This window comes from Mastigoproctus giganteus, chromosome 8, assembly GCF_048544385.1.
Source record: "Mastigoproctus giganteus isolate SK-2022 chromosome 8, ASM4854438v1, whole genome shotgun sequence".
In the NCBI taxonomy this organism is placed as follows: Eukaryota; Metazoa; Arthropoda; class Arachnida; order Uropygi; family Thelyphonidae; genus Mastigoproctus; species Mastigoproctus giganteus.
The window spans coordinates 216,716,202-216,734,776 of NC_143582.1; the positions used below are offsets into that span (position 1 = coordinate 216,716,202).

Consider the following 18,575-nt stretch of genomic DNA (forward strand, 5'->3'; position numbering starts at 1 on the left):
CGGGATCATCAACAGTCGAACCAACCATATCAAGTGGACCAATCTGATTCGTCACCTTCCTTCTAGAGTTTATAAGTAAAGAAGTCCTTGCTGTTTTTCTCAGCATCCTTCGCCAAAAATTTCTCATAATCTGCCTTCGCTTTGCTAACCTCCTTTGTGGCTTGATTACAGAATAGCTTATACAGCAGGAATACCTTGCATAGTGTGGTTTCGAACAGCGTGGGTTTCACTATAGCGCGATTTACAAATTTAAAAAAAAATTAACTCCGTTACGCACTAATACATTTGATGTTATTTTGTTATGTTATTTGGTTTTTAGGAGCAATAGCAACTAACACCATATTACTCCTGGAATATGCGGTGGTCATTCCCTTGACCTTTCAGCATCCTCCGTATTTGGTGGTGATGGGCTCGAACCCCGGTCTAATCAAGAAGCATGTGCGAGGTACTGCTGCTCCTTCCCACCTGGCCACGGAGGCGCCCAATACATTTGATATATATATATATATTATTATTATTAGCTATATGGTGCAAGGAAGCCTGAGGCTTATGCTGCACCAGCCAAAAAAAATATTCCCGAGTTACCCCTGTGAGAGAGAGAGAGAGAGAGAGAGAGAGAGTCAAAAGGGAATCACCAAGAAAGAGAAGAATGATGATATCCAGCTCAGGACCCTGGGTGTGCCAAGCCCATACTCACCAGATGTGAGCCCCTGGGGTATATATATATATATATATATATTTGATATATATGTATGTATTATAATGCCAGCACGTAGGCCAATGCATTATGGATTCAAGGCCATGCTGCTGTCTCAACTCCCATTATATACGGACTCCACTAGCATTCATACATTAGTAAACACTCTAGATTCCGAGCTGTGAGGTCGGTAACTGTGCGTACGCTGTACAAATATTTTTCATTGTGTATTTTTATTAAAGATTATTTTTTAAAAACATTACACCTTTATACGCAAATGTGAGTGGAAAGAAGAAATGTAATGGTGCTGAGTGTTCTTCTAGATCCAAACATCGAATGAGGTATGAAAGCAAGGCAGGCATTGCAAAATGACATTCAATGTTATAAAGAGATGTATGCAGATAAAAAGAAGAAAGAACTGTGCAAACTAAGCTGATCAGTTATTTTTCAAAATAAAAATACAGTACATACTTCACTTATATTCTTTTGGTATGTACATACTGCAGTAAAAATCATTTTTACTGTACTTACTAGTATTTTTCATTTTTATAATTTTAGTTTCTTTTTTTGAAAGAACTTCGTGCGCATCAATTTATAGTACACAAACACCTATATATTTTTGCAACTCGCCCCATATAATCAAATTGTCGGAATGCATTACATTAAAATACATACTAATAATACCTTGATCAGCGTGGTTTTGCATAGCGTGTTATTTTTTTGGCACGAATTAACCACACTATGCGAGGTATTCCTGTATCTACCGTAGGCTTCTTTGTCAACTGATAAATTATATGCATCCCATACGTTTTTCTTCTCTGCCACAAGTTTCATTATTTCATCTGACATCCATTTAGGCCTGAACCTTGAACAGTATTTCTTAATCAGTATGAAAAGCCTATTAGCTTTCATGAGTGGCCATTTAGCCTATTAGCTAAATGGCCACTCAAATCACTGAGTGGCCATTTAGAATTTGCTGTTGGTAACATCATCAGTTGGTCTCACTGTATAGAATTTAAAAACTGTCTGAGATCACTGTAGTCACCTTTACGAAAGCAAAAACCTTTCATTTACCCCTGATGGTAGTTACATCTTTGAGTAAATCCCACATAAGCACACTTCCACCTAGTGGTTCTTTTATCTGCAGATTCTTAATGCATGAAGAATCACTGCTGATAATCAGACCTTGCTAGTGTGTGAGTGATCGACTAACAAGTTCCAGTTGATATCTGGGAAGTTAAAATCCTCCATTAAAAACCCCAGGAGAGTATGGACTTGGCACACCCAGGGTCCTAAGCGCTGGATATCATCATTCTTCTATTTTTTGGTGATTCCCTACAAATTCTCTCTCTCTCTCTCTCTCTCTCTCTCTCTCTCTCTCTCTCTCTCTCAGTGCTCACATTTTTTTTTTTTTTTTTTTGGCCGATGTAGCATAAGCCTCAGGCTTCCTTGCACCATATGGCTAGCTAATGATAATAATAAAATAAGACATTCTGATTTACTGGCCCACTCTATTTCTCTGTACAATTGTTCATCATACTCATTAGAGTCATTACGCCTATAACACACTCCTACTCTCAATTTTGCTTTCCTAGTGCTTATGTTACACCAAACTGACTCAACATTGCACTATCCATCTATGTCAACTGGATGCACTTCCTTAAATTTTGTTTCTTAACTAAAGCATAACCCATCCTCCCTTCCCATCCTGTCTACATTGTACTTCCTAAATTCCAATTCTGCACTCCTTATATCTGTTTAACACCATGTCTCTGATATTTCAACAATATCCTCCCTTGATGTCTTGACCAGCACTTCAAATTCATCAAATTTATTTACTATACTCCTAGCAGTGGGTACATGCAACCGTTGTTACTCTTAGTTACCCTAACACAGCCCATGTATTTATTTGTTTCATGATGGCTTCTACCAGCCCCTAAAATCCTCAGCACCCCACCCTCCAGACCACTACTCATTCTAAGAGAAGCAGTGCAAGAAGCACTTTCACCTCTGCCTGTGACTACTGTTAATCTTTTAGTCTATGAATCCTCCCAAGCTAGCAGTTTTCTGACCCACCTAACACTTCCTCGATAGCATCAGCAAACACTGTTGCACCCCTTTCTATTTAAGTGTATCCCATCGCTGTAGAACCAGTCTCTCCTGATAGCAAGCACAGACCACGCTGAGAAAAATTCTTCCCCACGTGCCTTGCAGAATTTCTCCAGGGCTGAATTGATTGACAAGGCTCTCATCATGTACTCTCTCCTATTGTGTCTGGGCAGAATTGCAGCACTTTCAAATTCAACCCTAACTTACCACTTTTTTTCAACATTGATTTGTACTTGTTAAGTAAATCTGTAGATCTCTATATAAATATATCCCTTTGTGCCCTTAAAAGATAATATCTGCTCTATAACATCAACTTTTGCCCCTGGCAGACATACCCTGGCCCTATTCTACCTATCCTTTTTACATGTTATATTGCTCGTCTTCCTAACAATGGAGTCATTGACAATAACTAGCACCTGTAGGACTAGTGTATTCTGCTTTGGTGATTGCCACAGTGTTGCCTGATGCACAGGAGTGAGCTCTGGCATTGAGTTGGACAGCTGAGAGCTTGATGGTCTCCCACTTTAATACCTTCAATTACATCTACCCGACTCTTCAAACTCTCATAGGCACCCATCAGAAGGCTGAGGTGGCACCTTATTTCTTGACACACTCTGCACCTAGCACACACACAAAAAGACATCCTCCATGGCTGGATCATGTCCTGTTCCAGAAAGTTCCGCAAACATTTCACAAATTTCACATTTTTTTAAGCTTTGATGCATTGGAGAATCGCCTCCCCCCCCCTCATTCTTCCCTGAGTCTCAGCAGTCCTTGCTACTTTGTGCCCATTGCCTTGTTGCTCTAGTCTGGGGCATTTTATCCAATTGAATACTATTAATTAACAATGAAAATTAATAAGATTAATAAATTTAATAAATTAATTAGCAATACTACACTATCTTATAGATTTCTAAATGAGTAATTAGACCTGTTAGCTGAACCATCTGTTCCAGAGAGAATAATGGAATGACTGGTTAAAGAAGTAATGCAGGACCATGTGGGCAAGCATGCAGTTATACTGCAATCACACATTGATTTTTCAAGGGGCAGTCTTGTCTAACCAATCTGATAGGTTACTATGATGCAGTGATCAAAGAACTGGATGCAAAAAATTTTGACATCATATACTTTGGATTTCAGGAAGGCTTTTAATATTGTTGCACATAAAAGACTGCTGTATAAACTGGAGCAATGTAGCATTAAGGGCAAGTTACTGCTATGGATAAAGGGATGGTTAAATGGAAGAAGACAAGAGTGTGGTTATCAATGAGCACTGCTCTTCGTGAACTAATGTTATTAGTGGAGTTCCTCAGGGGCTAGTACTGGGTCCATTGTTGTTTTCTATATTTATCATCAATGATATTGATGAAGGTATATCAGGCTTAATGTCTAAGTTTGCAGATGATTCATAGGTTAACAGGGTGGTTAACGACAGTGATCAGGGTGAGCTACTTTAACAAGATCTAGGAAAATTGGGTCGATGGGCCGAGAAATGGCAGTTAAAGTTTAGTATTAAGTATTAGCAATGGCCACATGGTGCAAGGAAGCCTATGGCTTATGCTGCCCCAGCCAAAAAAAAATAAAAAATAAAATAAAAAAATAATAAGAGAAAAGAAAATAGACAACCTATGCATTTCCCTCCTCCCATAGTAATTATTCAGCTGAGGTTTGAATTTCCCCAGACTGTAAGCATCTACCACCCATGTCGGTAACTTATTTCAGTAATTTTTAACTAGATGGATAAAATAAAACTTCCCGCAATCCAGTCTAACCATCCCCCCCCAGTAACTTGAAATTATGTCCACTAGTTCTAGAATCATTTATAACCATGAAAATTTTGTCCTTATTCATCTTGCTTATGCCTCTCAGAGCCTTAAATACCTCAATCAGTCTCCTCTAAGGTGCCTAGTTTCCAAGCTCTGCAACCCACATATTCAAAGTGTTTCCTCATATGGACACCCTTTTGCCGATCTCACCAGGTGAGTTACCCGTCTTTTGACCCTTTCAAGAATCACAATGTCTTTCTTTAGGTTCGGTCTCCATACTTCAACACAGTATTCCAAGTGTAGTCTAACAATAGCCTTATATAATGGGATTATGACGTCCTTATCTCTACTCGCAATTGTTCGATAAATCATCGATAGGACACCATGGGCCTTACTTGCAACCAGTCTACGATGCTTGTAGAACTTCATGTCTGACTGTATTGTAATACCCAAGACCCTTCCTCCACTACCAGCTTTAGTTCAACTCCGGCAAGTAGTGTATAAGTTATTTTAGGGTTACTATTCCCCAAGTGCAATACCTTACACTTTGCTGGATTAAAGCATAGCTGCCATTTTTCTGACCTTTCCCGAAATCTATCTAGGTTACTCTGAAGAAGCTCTGCTTGGCAGGGATCATTAACTACTTTACTAATCTTTACATCATCTGCAAATTTAGATACCACGCCCTCTGTCCCTTCATTGCTATCATTTATGAAAATCAAAAACAAAAGTGGTCCTAATACTGATCCGTGGGGAACTGCTTCTTACGTCAACCCAATCTGAGGAATTACTATTTATTGCAACCCTCTGCCTCCTGCCCTGAAGCCATCCAGCTATCCATCTAAGTATTTTCTCTGTGATTCCAACCTGTTTCAGCTTATAAAGTAACCGCTCATGTGGGACTGAGTCAACTGCTTTGCTGAAATCCAAATAAAGAATGTCGAAATTATCCCCTGAGTCCAGCTCTTGAGTGACCCTGTCAAAGTAGCTAACCAATTAAAATCACCCATAATAAGACATTCATGCTTACTTGCCCATTTCATTTGCATGTAGAGGCTCTCATCATAATCTTCACAATCACCTGGCCTGTAGATTACTCCCACTCACATTATACCTTTGCTTCCAACAATCTCACACCATACAGATTCTATACTAGCATGCGAAACGTCTGAATCCAGGAAAGCTTTTGTCGCACTCAGGCTGCTTTTGATAAGAAGCATGACCCCACCACCCGTTCTATCTTCCCTATCCTTCCTAAATACATTATACATACCGTACTGATGAGTTTCAGTACGGTATGTACATTATACATACCGTACTGAAACTCATCATCCCCTATCTCCAGAGACGCCTCCGTAGCCAGGTGGGAAGGACCAGCAGTGAGTAGCACACGCTTCTTGATTAGACCAGGGTTCGAGCCCGTCACCACCAAATACGGAGGATGTGGAAAGGTCAGGGAATGACCACCGCATATCCTGGAGCAATATGGCCTTAGTTGCTAATGCTCCTAAAAACCAAAATAACAAACAACAACCCTATCTCCAGGTGGCACCACGTTTCTGTAAGCCCCACTATGCCAGCGTTACTTGCCTAACCAGCAGTTCGAATTCACTCATTTTATTGATGACACTTCTGACATTACTATATAAACAATTAAGACTTAGTGTTCTTGTATAGTTAACTACTCTGATGCACCCCTTAAAGTTATTTAAGCTCGCTTCCCTGACATTTGCTGCCTGCTCATTTGAAACATTTTTGCCCTCAGAACATCTTGCTAATATGTTCTGTTGTGGTAACAAACAAGAGCTCTTGAGGTATGTGCAAGTGTTACTTTGACTAATATTATCAGATAAACACATATCTATATTACCCTTGTCTCCCCCCAAACTAGCAGTTTCCCTGAACCATTAAGGTATCCTCAATAATACTGGCAAAAACTCTTGCACCACCTTTGTTTAAATGTATCCCGTCTCTACAAAACAGATTCCTTCTACCTACAAGTGCTGGCCAAGCTGATAGAAATTTCCCTCCCAAAGTCTTGCAGAATCCTTCAGGTCTTGAGTTAATCCACAAGGCTTTCAGCATATAATTCCTCCTATCGTGCCTGGGTAGAATTGCAGACACATGGACATTGTGACCTAACTTGCGGCATTTCTTCAGCATGGTCCTCTATTTGTCTAACAAATCTTTACTCCCCTTAAAATCTGACAGTCTGTTGGTGACATCATTAATAGTTGCTCCTGGTAGACATACCTTAATTCTAGTCCACCTACCCTTATTACAAAAAATATTTCCCATTTCCCTGACAATGGAGTCTCCTAATAAAACTAAGTCCTTTTGAACCAGAGTAGTTTGCACTTGGTTATTCTGTTCTGGGGCCCGAATCGGGAGTGCATCACTTGGTAGGTTACTATCGTCTTAAGTCCCTGACGAGCTTCCAGGTACATTATTCTCGAGGGCAAGCACCCGTTTTTTTCAGTGACTCAAATTGTTCTAGCAATGCACCAGATTTTAACTTAAGATCAGTGCACTCCTTACAATGGTGACAAAGAAAAGAATCTCCAAGTGAGCTAGGATTATCCACTAGGTCAACCTTGGAATACATGCCACAGGTTCTGCAAAGGTTAAAATCATGACTCACCTAGGAATCACCATTGACTATTTCTGTATGAGTCACGGTACCCTCTGACGAAGTGTTCAATGCAGATCTTGTAATAACCATTATAAAATTTACTAATTATTAGTAAAAGAAACTTTCAAAAAATTATATTTATAATATTAAAAAAAATCACACTATTACAGGAAAAAAACTTATGAAAATAAACTTTACAACATACTAAAAAACTTTGAAACCCTGCTTTACATCACTAACCCTACTCTAATCGCCTCTTATCTATACTTCTTTGCTGTTGTTACAAAGAGCTGTAATAGGCATGTCTGCTCACTATGAATGCCAAGTTTAACATTGACAAATGCAAGTGCATGTGGGTAGTGTATGATGCAAGCTTACGCAGCATCAGCGAAAAACTTCCCATTCGCTCCAAAAGTTGTCCAGTTCTTCCTTGAATTTATTTAAGCTATCAACTTCCACAGTGTCTGATAAAAGTTTGTTCTAGTAACCCCAGAGTGACTTATCAACTGTATGGTACTGCACTCATGGTAATGGAGAATGAAAAAGATCTGGGAGTAATTGTGCAGTCAGACCAGTGCAGACATGCTGCCAGGACAGCTCATGGGATTTTGTCAATGATATACAGAAACTTTGTTAGCAGGATAAGGAGGTGATTGTAACTTTGTATAAAACCATGGTCAGGCTGCATCTTGAGTACTGAATACAGGTGTGGAGGCCTCACATTAGGAAGGATGTAGATATGCCAGAATGGGTGCAGAGAAAGGGCAACCAGATTGGTGAAGGGAACAAAAGGGTGCTCTTACCTAGAACGGCTTCAGTTCTGTAAATTGTAGTGTCTCGAGACCAGGCACCTGCAGGAAAATCTGATTGAAGTGTTTAAAGCCTTGACTGGATTGAATAAGCTGAATGTTAATGGTATTCTTCTGCTTGCTGAGACTACACACGAGTCAAAATAAATTCAAGTTGAGGAAGGATGGTTGCAGGATAAATGTGCGGAAGTTTGTCGTCAGCTAGCGGGTGGTTGATTGTTGGAACAGGCTTCCATCTGTTGTTTGGGAAGTGGATGGGTTGAATAAATTCAAGAGAGAACTAGATAAATTCTTGGATTGTACGGATGGGTGAACCGTTTTTGAAGTGAAACTTCTTTAGGTGCTCTCTAGGCCATTTTCAGTTGGGAGTAACTTGCTTTCGTGGATTGACAAAAAACGAAACCAAAATATGACCATTGCCATAAGTAAATGCATTTTAGGCTCCCTGAACAGCCAACTGTTGTACTAGGATAAATGCCCCAGTTCTCATGCGATCACCAAAGTTAAGCAGCGTTAGGCCCGTTTAGTAATTGGGAGGGTGACCACCTGGGAATACCCGGTGTAATTTGTGAATTTTTACATATACTCCGGGATGACCAAACAGTCAGAGGAGTTTGCGTGATAGATTGAATACAAGAAACAGCACTGTATTCAGTAGTCACGGGCTTGAACCCCGGTCATTCCAGGCATGTGTACTTAGGCACCCGCGTGCCTGACCACTAAGCTACGGCGGCCTCATATTGTATAGTGAACAGTATATGATATGAGGATGGAGTTTGATGGAGTGTTCATCGTAAAGTGATTTGATCGAACAGTGACCCTATCATAAAGCCGGGGGGGGTACACTGTAGTGAGCATTGTAAGGGGTATAGCGCACTTGCAACGCATCCAGGGATTGACAAAAATTGCCAAGAAAATGTGACACGAAATGATTCATACCCCCATTGTGCCACTCCGTACCAGACACAAGTGACTCTTGACCTAATCAGTACCCCTACTGATTGCATCATGCTACTTCTTGTGTCATTCTCCACTTTTAATAAAAAATTTCAACGGAAAATAATTTAGTGAGCATTGTAAGGCATGTAGAGCATGTATACATGCAGCACAACCACTGAAACCACCTCAATTGAGTACATAGGAGAGATCTAAGCTATTTCAACAGCTGAAGAAATTACAGTGCACAAAGGAGTTGAATAAAGAAGCCAGAGAAGGTCCATCCACATCTTCAGAGCCTTACATCTCCCCAGAAATGTTAGAAGTGAATTTGGAAGGAGTCATGGAAGTTGATACTGCATATGAAAACAATGAAGAGTTCTCAAAGCCTAGTTATAAACAAAAAGTGAAGAAGCCAAAACTGACTGCCAGAAGTACTCCAACAAATTGTTCAACATGTAGCAGGTGTAAGCAACAGGATTTTATGAAACACCGAAGCATCTACGCACAGTTTATATGTACATTCCTCGATAATGATTTTGGTTCATTCTGTTCCATGTGTGATTGGCTTTGGTTCAAGAACGATGTGAAGATTGTAGCAGCTCGAGATCATAACAGCCGTTGTGACTCTCTCAAGACAAAGTGATTCTGGCTCTATCAAAATCAAATGATTTTAAATATCATCTGATGCCACAGCACTTGCTGAAACTAGATTTGGTAAAGGAATGTGTTATATATCCGCGGCTCCCATTCATGCAGGTCAAAGATAAATGTTCACCTAAAGAATTTTCATTTAACTTCCGCTATGCGTGGTCGGCACACAATTTTTTTTATTTATTTTTATTTTTGGTTGATGCTATATAAGTTTGCTTTCTTGCGTCACTTGCCATTACTACTACTGCTATTAATACTGCATTGGTAATGATGTCTTTGGTTGCAGCTGGTCCTTAGTTTTGGAATGTATGTTATTTACACAATTTTCAGAAGACTATCTGAGAAGGGGCATTCGTAGTTAATGTGTTCATGAATTTTTTGGGGCTGGAGAATTCCTCCTGAGTTTATGCCCACCTTTTCAGAAGTACCATATATATATATATATATGTGTGTAAAATTTATTTTTTAAATATTTTTAATTCATTTATTTTTTGTCAGACGGTGCTACATAAGCTTTTTTCTTTGCACCATTCTGCCATTTTAATACTGATTTATAATCAGTATTTAGAAATTTATATAATGAAAACAAAAAAATCTATTTTTATTATTTTATTTTTTCCAAGTTGTTCTTGGATTATGGTTAGCAAGTTTGAGTGGGGCATGTGAAGTAATTATAGTATTGATGAATTGTTAGGCATAATTTAGTAAAGGCAGTTTTCTGTTATGGTGAATGTGTTTTTTTTGTTGTTAGTGAGTTCTGTAATCCCTATAGCAGCAGTGGTGAGGCAATGATGCATGTGGCATGCATAGGAAAATACAATGCATGTAACCACTCATGGATGAATTTGTCCAAATAAAAAATATATATATATATATACACACTTATTTGGAGACATTTGTTTTGTGAGATAGTAAAATCTGTGCTTGGAATGGGCCAGAGTGCACTGAAACACAATTTATTAAAGAACATTTTGGTTCATAAAATTTTCTATTTTGAGTCCTGCCCTCAGCCATATCTAGGCGTCTCCGTAGCCAGGTGGGCAGGAGCAGCAGTGCGTAGCACACGCTTCTTGATTAGACCGGGGTTCGAGCCTGTGACCACCAAATATGGAGGATGCGGAAAGGTCAGGGAATGACCACCGCATATCCACGGAGCAATATGGCCTTAGTTGCTACTGCTCCTAAAAACCAAATAACAAACAAACAAACAGCCATATCTAGTAGTGCAAAATTATGCGGGAACAAAGCTCCCATGTGAAAATACTGTTTTTTTTTTTGGTTTTTTTTATTAGTATTGCTATTTACTAATTTTAGTTTGTTTCTGTGACATGCAAAAATTGTTCAACTTATGCTGCTAATTTTTTAAATGCATGCTGCATATTATGCATACTCACTTTAATAGATAACTTAGTGCCCTAATTATGTATACAGTGATATAATATACACTCAGTGATCACTGAATTATGATCACCCCATCCCTAATGGATTATGCTGCATAGCTCACAGTATAAAAGCCAAACAGCTTTGCATGCTAGAGTAGTGATAATTTGCGTCTGCTTGCACAAGTCAAAGTGATAAAGTAGCAGTTATGGAACGTAGTAAAGATATCATGGAGTTTCAAAAGGGCATGATTGTTGGAGCTCACATATCGGGTGCTTCCATATTGGAAATGGTACATCTCGTTGTTTGCTCGTGGCCCACTGTGGTTAATGTGTACAAAGAATGGGGCAAAACACCTCCTGCTGACAGAACTGTAAAGAATTATGCAAGGTGGATGTCTATGGTGAGCAACAGGTGCAGCGTGTTGTATGAGCTCACTGTGCAACAGTTGACATGACAGTGCATTATGGGGAGTGCAAGAATGATATCCCAAATGATGATGCACTACACACTCAGATGTATGGTATTCTACAACAGATGACCCAAGAGCCACCTTCACCTCACCACTAATCATCATTGACGGTGAATGCTGTGGTGTCAACAACACACTTGGACACTGGGGGACTGGAAACGAGTGTGCTGGTTGGATGAATCCAAATACCTGGTGCAACAGTTTGATGGATGCCTTTGTGTGTGGCACAAGCAACGAGTCTATGGACTCGTTGTGCATGGTGTGGTTGCTTCATATGGGGCATGTTTTGCTGGCAAGAACTAGGACCCCTAGTGTGTAGACCAATGTTTTGCTGGTGAGAGCTACTGGCAGCTCTTAGGAGACCATCTGCACTCTGTCATGTTGCATTTTTACCTGGACAAAAATGGGATCTTCCATGACAATAATGTGCCTTGTCATTGAGCCTGCACTGTGTATGAGTAGTTTGTGGAACATAGTGAAGATATCATCCACCTTGATTGGCCTCTAGATTCACGCGACCTTAATCCTTTTGAACACCTGTAGAATGTTTTGGAACGGGAAATGAGGCATATGAGCACACAACTGTCATCTGTTCCAACACTGCGGAAATGCTTGCAGGCAGCATAGCTACATATCCCTATGGATATCTTCAGACATCTAGTGGGGTTAATGCCTAGATGAACAGTGGCTGTTATTATTATTATTACCTACATGGCACAAGGAAGCCTGAGACTTATGATGCACCAGCCAAAAAAAAAAATTTCTGAATTACCCTGAGAGAGAGAGAGAACAAGAGTCAGAAGTAGAAGGGAATCACCAAGAAAGACAAGAACGATGATATCCAGCTCAGGATCCTTGGTATGCCAAGCCCATACTCACCAGATGTGAGCCCCCGGGGTTATCCATGCATATGGTGGCCCAACACTATTAGGTAGGTGATAATTCATTGATCACAAGTGTATATTGAATAGTAGTATTATATGATATAAATTTATAAATATTAAAATCAAAAAGGGTTTTAATTTTTTTTTATATTAAAATTGTGCTCCCATTGTTTAAAAATTTTTATTCATTATGCCAGTGGTTCCCAAACTCTGGTATGCATACCATTAGTGATATTTGGCCACTCGTGTGACATTATATAAGCGATTCATGAAAAACAGTATAAAAATCTAACTTCTTATTGCTCTGAAACTGTGTAGAGTATTGTGGATGGTTGGGGGTGATATTAAATTATTAGTTGAGATTCAGTAAGTAAATTTTAAGATGGTTGTCTGACAGAAAATTACTTCACATTATTCTTGTATGCCATGTGCATGCACTGTGTTCCATTCGGTTAGTTTTCATTACTACCACCCAAAACATTAACACTGTACATTAGCATTAGTAGAGGCATTTGATGCAAGAAAGCAAGCTTATGCAGCATCAGCCAAAAAAAAAAAAAAAAAACCCACTTCCACTTCACCCCTCTGTTCGTTCAAAATACCTGTCCAGCTGAGCCTTAAACTTATTTAGGCTATCAACCTCCACCACAAGGGATGGAAGTCTGTTCCACCAACCAACCACCCGCTGGCTAAAGGCAAATTTCCGCACGTCTATCCTACATCTGTCTTTCCTCAATTTGAATTTATGCCCTCTCAGGTGATTTTTCTGAGCTAGAGGAAGAATCCCATCAGCATTGAGCATGCTTAAACCATTCAAGGCTTTATACACCTCTATCAGATCACCTCGCTGGTGCCTAGTCTCCAGACACTGTAATTTGCAAAACTTAAGCCTTTCTTCGTAAGAGCACCCCTTTGTTCCATTCACTAATCTTGTTGCCCTTCTCTGTACTCGTTCCAGCAGCTCTACATCCTTCTTGAAATGAGGCCTCCAGACCTGTATACAGTACTCTAGGTGTGGCCTGACCATCGCCTTATACAATGGAATAATCACCTCCTTATCCCTGCTGGAAAAATTCCTGTATATCATTGACAATACTCCATGAGCTACTCTTGCAGCCCGTCTGCACTGCTCAGAGAACTTCATATCTGCCTGCACAACCACCCCCAAGTCCCTTTCATTCTCTACCACTGTCAGTGTAGTACCACAGAGTTGATACGTTGCTCTGGGGTTGCTGTTTCCCATGTGTAGTACTTTACATTTGTCAATGTTCAACTTCATTTGCCACCTCTCAGCCCATCTGCTCAACCTTTCCAGATCCTGTTGCAGCAGCATAGCGTCAGTAGTGTCCTTAACAACCCTACCAACCTTTGTATCGTCTGCAAACTTGGACATTAAGCCCGATATACCATCATCAATATCATTTATAAATACAGAAAACACTAATGGACCCAACACTGAGCCCTGAGGGACTCCACTAATAACATCAGTCCACGATGAGCAGTGTCCATTGATTACCACTCTCTGTCTTCTCCCCCTCAACCACCCCTTTATCCATAGCAGCAATTTGCCTCCAATGTCACACTGCTCCAATTTGTGTAGCAGTCTTCCATGTGCAACAGTATCAAAAGCCTTTCTAAGATCCAAGTATATAATATCAAAGTTATTCCCTGCATCCAGTTCTTTTGTGACTGCATCATAGTATCCAATCAAGTTGGTCAGGCAAGACTTCCCCTTAACAAAACCATGCTGTGTCTGAGCTATAACTGAAGTCTTGTCTAAATGATCCTGCAGTGCTTCTTTAACCAGTGCCTCCATTAATTTTCCTGGAACAGAAGTTAAGCTCACAGGTCTATAATTACTTGTGTCAGCCTTTGATCCTCCTTTGTGAATTGGGGTCACATTTGCACATTTCCAGTCTATGGGTACCTCCCGTGAGTCCAAGGAAGCTCTCATAATTATGGCTAAGGGTTTGCTTACTTCCTTTGCTGCCTCCTTTAATATAACTGGATAGATCCCATCCACGCCGGGTGCCTTTCTTGTGTTTATCTTCAACAGTTTCTCCTCCACTTTACTCCCAGTTATTTCAAGATTCTGTAGCTTACTGCTAGAGTTGAATACACCTCTGGCATTCCCCTCGCTGAATAACTCCTCATGTGTGAATGTCGATGCAAAATATTCATTTAGTTTGTTAGCTACCTGAGCAGGATCATCAACACTTGACCCATCAATATCAAGTGGACCAATCTGATTCATCCCCTTCCTTCTAGAGTTTACATAAGTAAAGAACTCTTTGCTGTTTTTCTTTGCATCCCTTGCCAAGGATTTCTCGTAATCTGCCTTCGCCTGCCTAACCTCCTTTGTAACTTGGTTGCATATCAACTTGTATCTATCATAGGCTTCTGTGTCATGTGTTAATTTGTATGTATCCCATGCATTTTTCTTCTCTGCCATATGCCTCATTAGTTCATCTGACATCCATTTTGGCCTAAACCTTGAACAATATTTTACATACATATACATACATTTTACATACATATTTCGTATTCAAACTGTCACAATATATTACCTTAGTAGCTTTTGTCTGAATGCAGCTGCTGTAACTTATCTTACATTTCTGTTGTGATACATGAGAAAAAAGTTTTGGAACTACTGCATTTATAGGAAAATATAAATTTATTAATTTTCAAATTATTATTTGTTTCTTTATAATAAAGTGATATCTTTCAGACATCAGGTGAAAAAACTTCTGTGTTTGTATTTGAAGTAAAGCCTGAAACAGAAATATTGGTGAGTAAAAATTTTTATACATATAATTTATACTGTTGTATTCAATTTTTTTTTAAATTTCAGATATTTAATATAAGTATTGTTGAATGCGGTGCTTGGGGCATAGTATTTTGATGATATGGAACATAGTCAAAGTAATTCTTAAACACATCCCAAGAGTTCTTGTATGAGATAATGAAAACCAACATCTGATGTATTGCAAGGATGTGCTAAAATAATTTTAAATGATGGGAAGTTGATGTAACAGAAATTAGGGTGTCAGGAGTGTTTTTAATAAAATGAGTGAGTTTAACTTATGGTTAGAACCATTAATGCTGACATAATAGGATGTCACCTAGAAATAGGTGATGATGAGTTTCACAGTGGAATTTATAATGTATTTAGGAAGGATTTGCAAGGTTATGAAGGGTTGGTAATGCTTATCAAAAGCAGCCTGAGTGCAAAAAAATTATGTCCACATTCAGAACTTATCCATGCCATCATAGAATTTATGTGGTGTTAAGTAGTTGAAAGCAAAGCAGAAATGAGAATGACATATATTACTAACCAGAAGATTGTGGACAGTATGATGGCCTCTACATGTAGATGGAATGGGTTGGCAAGTGTGAGTGCCTTTTTATGAGTGATTTCAGTTTGCTTCTTATTGACTAGAGCAAGTGGGAGATAAACCTAGCTTAGAAGGCAATTTTTAAATCAACTAGTTGATTGTTATTATTATTATTAGCCATATGGTGTAAGGAAGCCTGAGGCTTATTCTGCACCAGCAAAAAAAAAAAAAAAAAAAAAAATTCCCAAGTTACCCTGAGAGAGAAAGAGAGAGAGAAGTAAAAAGAAATCACCAAGAAAGCAAGAAAGAAAAGAATGGTGATATCCAGCTCAGGATCCTGGGTTTGCCAAGCCCATACTCACCAGATGTGAGTCCCTGGGGTCAATATATATGAACATGTCAGGGTAAGTAGAGGCAGAAGTATTTAGGCTTAATCATTACCCACAAACCAGATAATATCATAGGACTGACAGCATAGGAATATTTAGTTGGGGGGTTCCAAGTTTTGGGTTTGGGTTTTATTGGTGCATTAGTTACTGAGGCTATAATGGGGTTCCAAGTTGAATGATAGAGAGAGAGAGAGAGAGAGAGATTGCAGCTAATAAAGGCAAAGACAGGTTTTGATTTCAGAGCTGGAGGCTTCGAAATGCTACCTGACCTCTGTCACATCAACTGGGCAGATAGCATAGAAAGGGTGAATACAGGAGAATTTTGGAATTCCTTTAAAGCAGTAGTCAGAGGACTTGAAATGCAGAATTTTATGAAACTGAATAATCTTTGGAATAGTTCAGTAGGCAGTCAATGCATATATATGACATTACCAATGATTATGATGAATCAGAATGGCATTCCGGTCTCCATTCCGAACTTTGAGTAGGTACAGAACCTATGAATGGAATTCTGAGGTGTGATTAAAAAAGTTTGGGGACATCTAATATTTGGGAAGTGAATGTAGCTTACTAGCTGTTCGGATGGATTTTCTTCAGTGTTCCTATAGCTGCTAAAAGCATTTGTGATGAACATGTTTTGGAATTGCTAATAGTTACTGTGCGACATTTGGAAAACTACATGTTTTATCAAATGTGTAGATGAGAAGATGAATAATGGTGAGCAAGTTTTTATTTCCAAAAATTTTTATTTCCTTACCTGTCAAGGGGACTTTAAGTTTTGGGGAAAATAAATTCACAGGGAGCTAAATCCAGTGAGTGTGGCAGATGAGGGACAACAGTGATGGAGTGCTTTGCAAGAAATTCTTGAGTAGAAAGCCCACACACACACAGGGGCATTGTTGTGATGCTAATATTTGGGAAGTGAATGTAGCTTACTAGCTGTTCGGATGGATGCTAGAACCGATTCCCTGGAGCACAGGTTTCTCCAAAGAATATTGCTGCAGAACTGATATGTAGTATTTCTAGTTCAGTGTTGGTTCATTTGGGAAAAATTCATAATGCACAATGCTCTGCTGAGTCAAAAAATACAGTAGCATGGTGCATTATGAATTAAAAGGGTTGTGCCTTTGCTGCTAAGTCGTAGCCATACACCCATGATTCATCATCAGTAATGATGGAAGAAACCAAGTACAGATAAGCAGTAACATGCTGATTAGCATTAGTAGTGGCATATGATGCAAGAAAGCATGCTTATACAGCATTAGCCAAAAAAAAAAAAAAAAACTTCCATTCACTCCAAAAGTTTTACAGTTCTTCCTTGAATTTATTTAAGCTATCAACTTCCACATGATAGATAAAAGTTTGATCCAGCAATCAACCACTCGTGCTAAAGGCAAATTTCCACATATCTACTTTTCAACTGTCTTTCTTCAGTTTGAATTTGTGCCCCCTCGTGTGTAGTTTGAGCAAGAGGGAGAAACCCATCAGCATTGAGCTTGCTGAAATCATTCAAAGCCTTATACACCTCAGTCAGATCACCTCACATGTGCCTAGGCTCCAGATGTTCCAATTTGCAGAACTTAAGCCTCTCTTCAAAAGAGTACCCCTTTGTTCCCCTCACCAGTTGTGTTGTCCTTCTCTGTACTCGTTCTAGCAACTCTACATCCTTCCTAAAATGGGATCCCCAGACCTGTATGCAATACTCAAGGTGTGGCCCAACCATTGCCTTATACAAGGAGATAATCACCTCCTTATCATTGCTAGCAAAATTCCTGTATATCATCGACAATACCCCATGACCTGCTGTGGCAGCCTGTCTGCACTGCTCAGAAAACTTCATATCTGACTGAACAATTACCCCCAGATCTTTTTCATAGGCGCCTCCGTAGCCAGGTGGGAAGGAGCAGCAGTGCGTAGCACACGCTTCTTGATTAGACCGGGATTCGAGCCCGTCACCACCAAATACGGAGCATGCGGAAAGGTCAGGGAATGACCACCTGACCGGAGCAATATGGCCTTAGTTGCTAATGCTCTTAAAAAAAAATAAAAATAAAAAAAAATCAATCTTTTTCATTCTCCACTATCCTGAGAATAATACTGCACAGTTGGTACATTACTATGGGGTTACTGCTACCCATATGCAGTACTTTGCATTTGTCAATGTTAAGCTTCAGTTGCCACTTCTCAGCCCATCTGCCCAACTTTTCTAGATCCTGTTGCAACAGTGTAGTGTCGTTAACAACCGTGACAACCTTTGCATTATCTACAAACTTGGACATTAAGGATGATATATACTTTATCAGTATCATTGATAAATATAGAAAACAACAACAATGGCCTAATTACCAAACCCTGGAAGATTAGCCCTATCTACCTTCTCCTACTCAGCAATCCATTTATCCATAGCAGCAATTTCCTCCTAATGTCATACTGCTACAATTTGTACAGCAGTCTTTTATGTGCAGCAGAATCAAAGGGGCTTTCCTGAAATCCAAGTATATGATATCAA

At 39.4% G+C, this 18,575-nt stretch overlaps 1 protein-coding gene across 1 annotated transcript in view; it reads left to right on the plus strand.

Annotated features, from left to right (window-relative positions):
• Positions 1-18,575, plus strand: part of yata (N-terminal kinase-like protein yata) — a 238,753-nt gene that overhangs the window by 18,122 nt on the left and 202,056 nt on the right. The window contains exon 2 of the mRNA XM_090380105.1: positions 15,071-15,130. Coding sequence (XP_090236231.1) covers positions 15,071-15,130 — 60 coding nt within the window. The remainder of the gene's footprint in view (positions 1-15,070; positions 15,131-18,575) is intronic.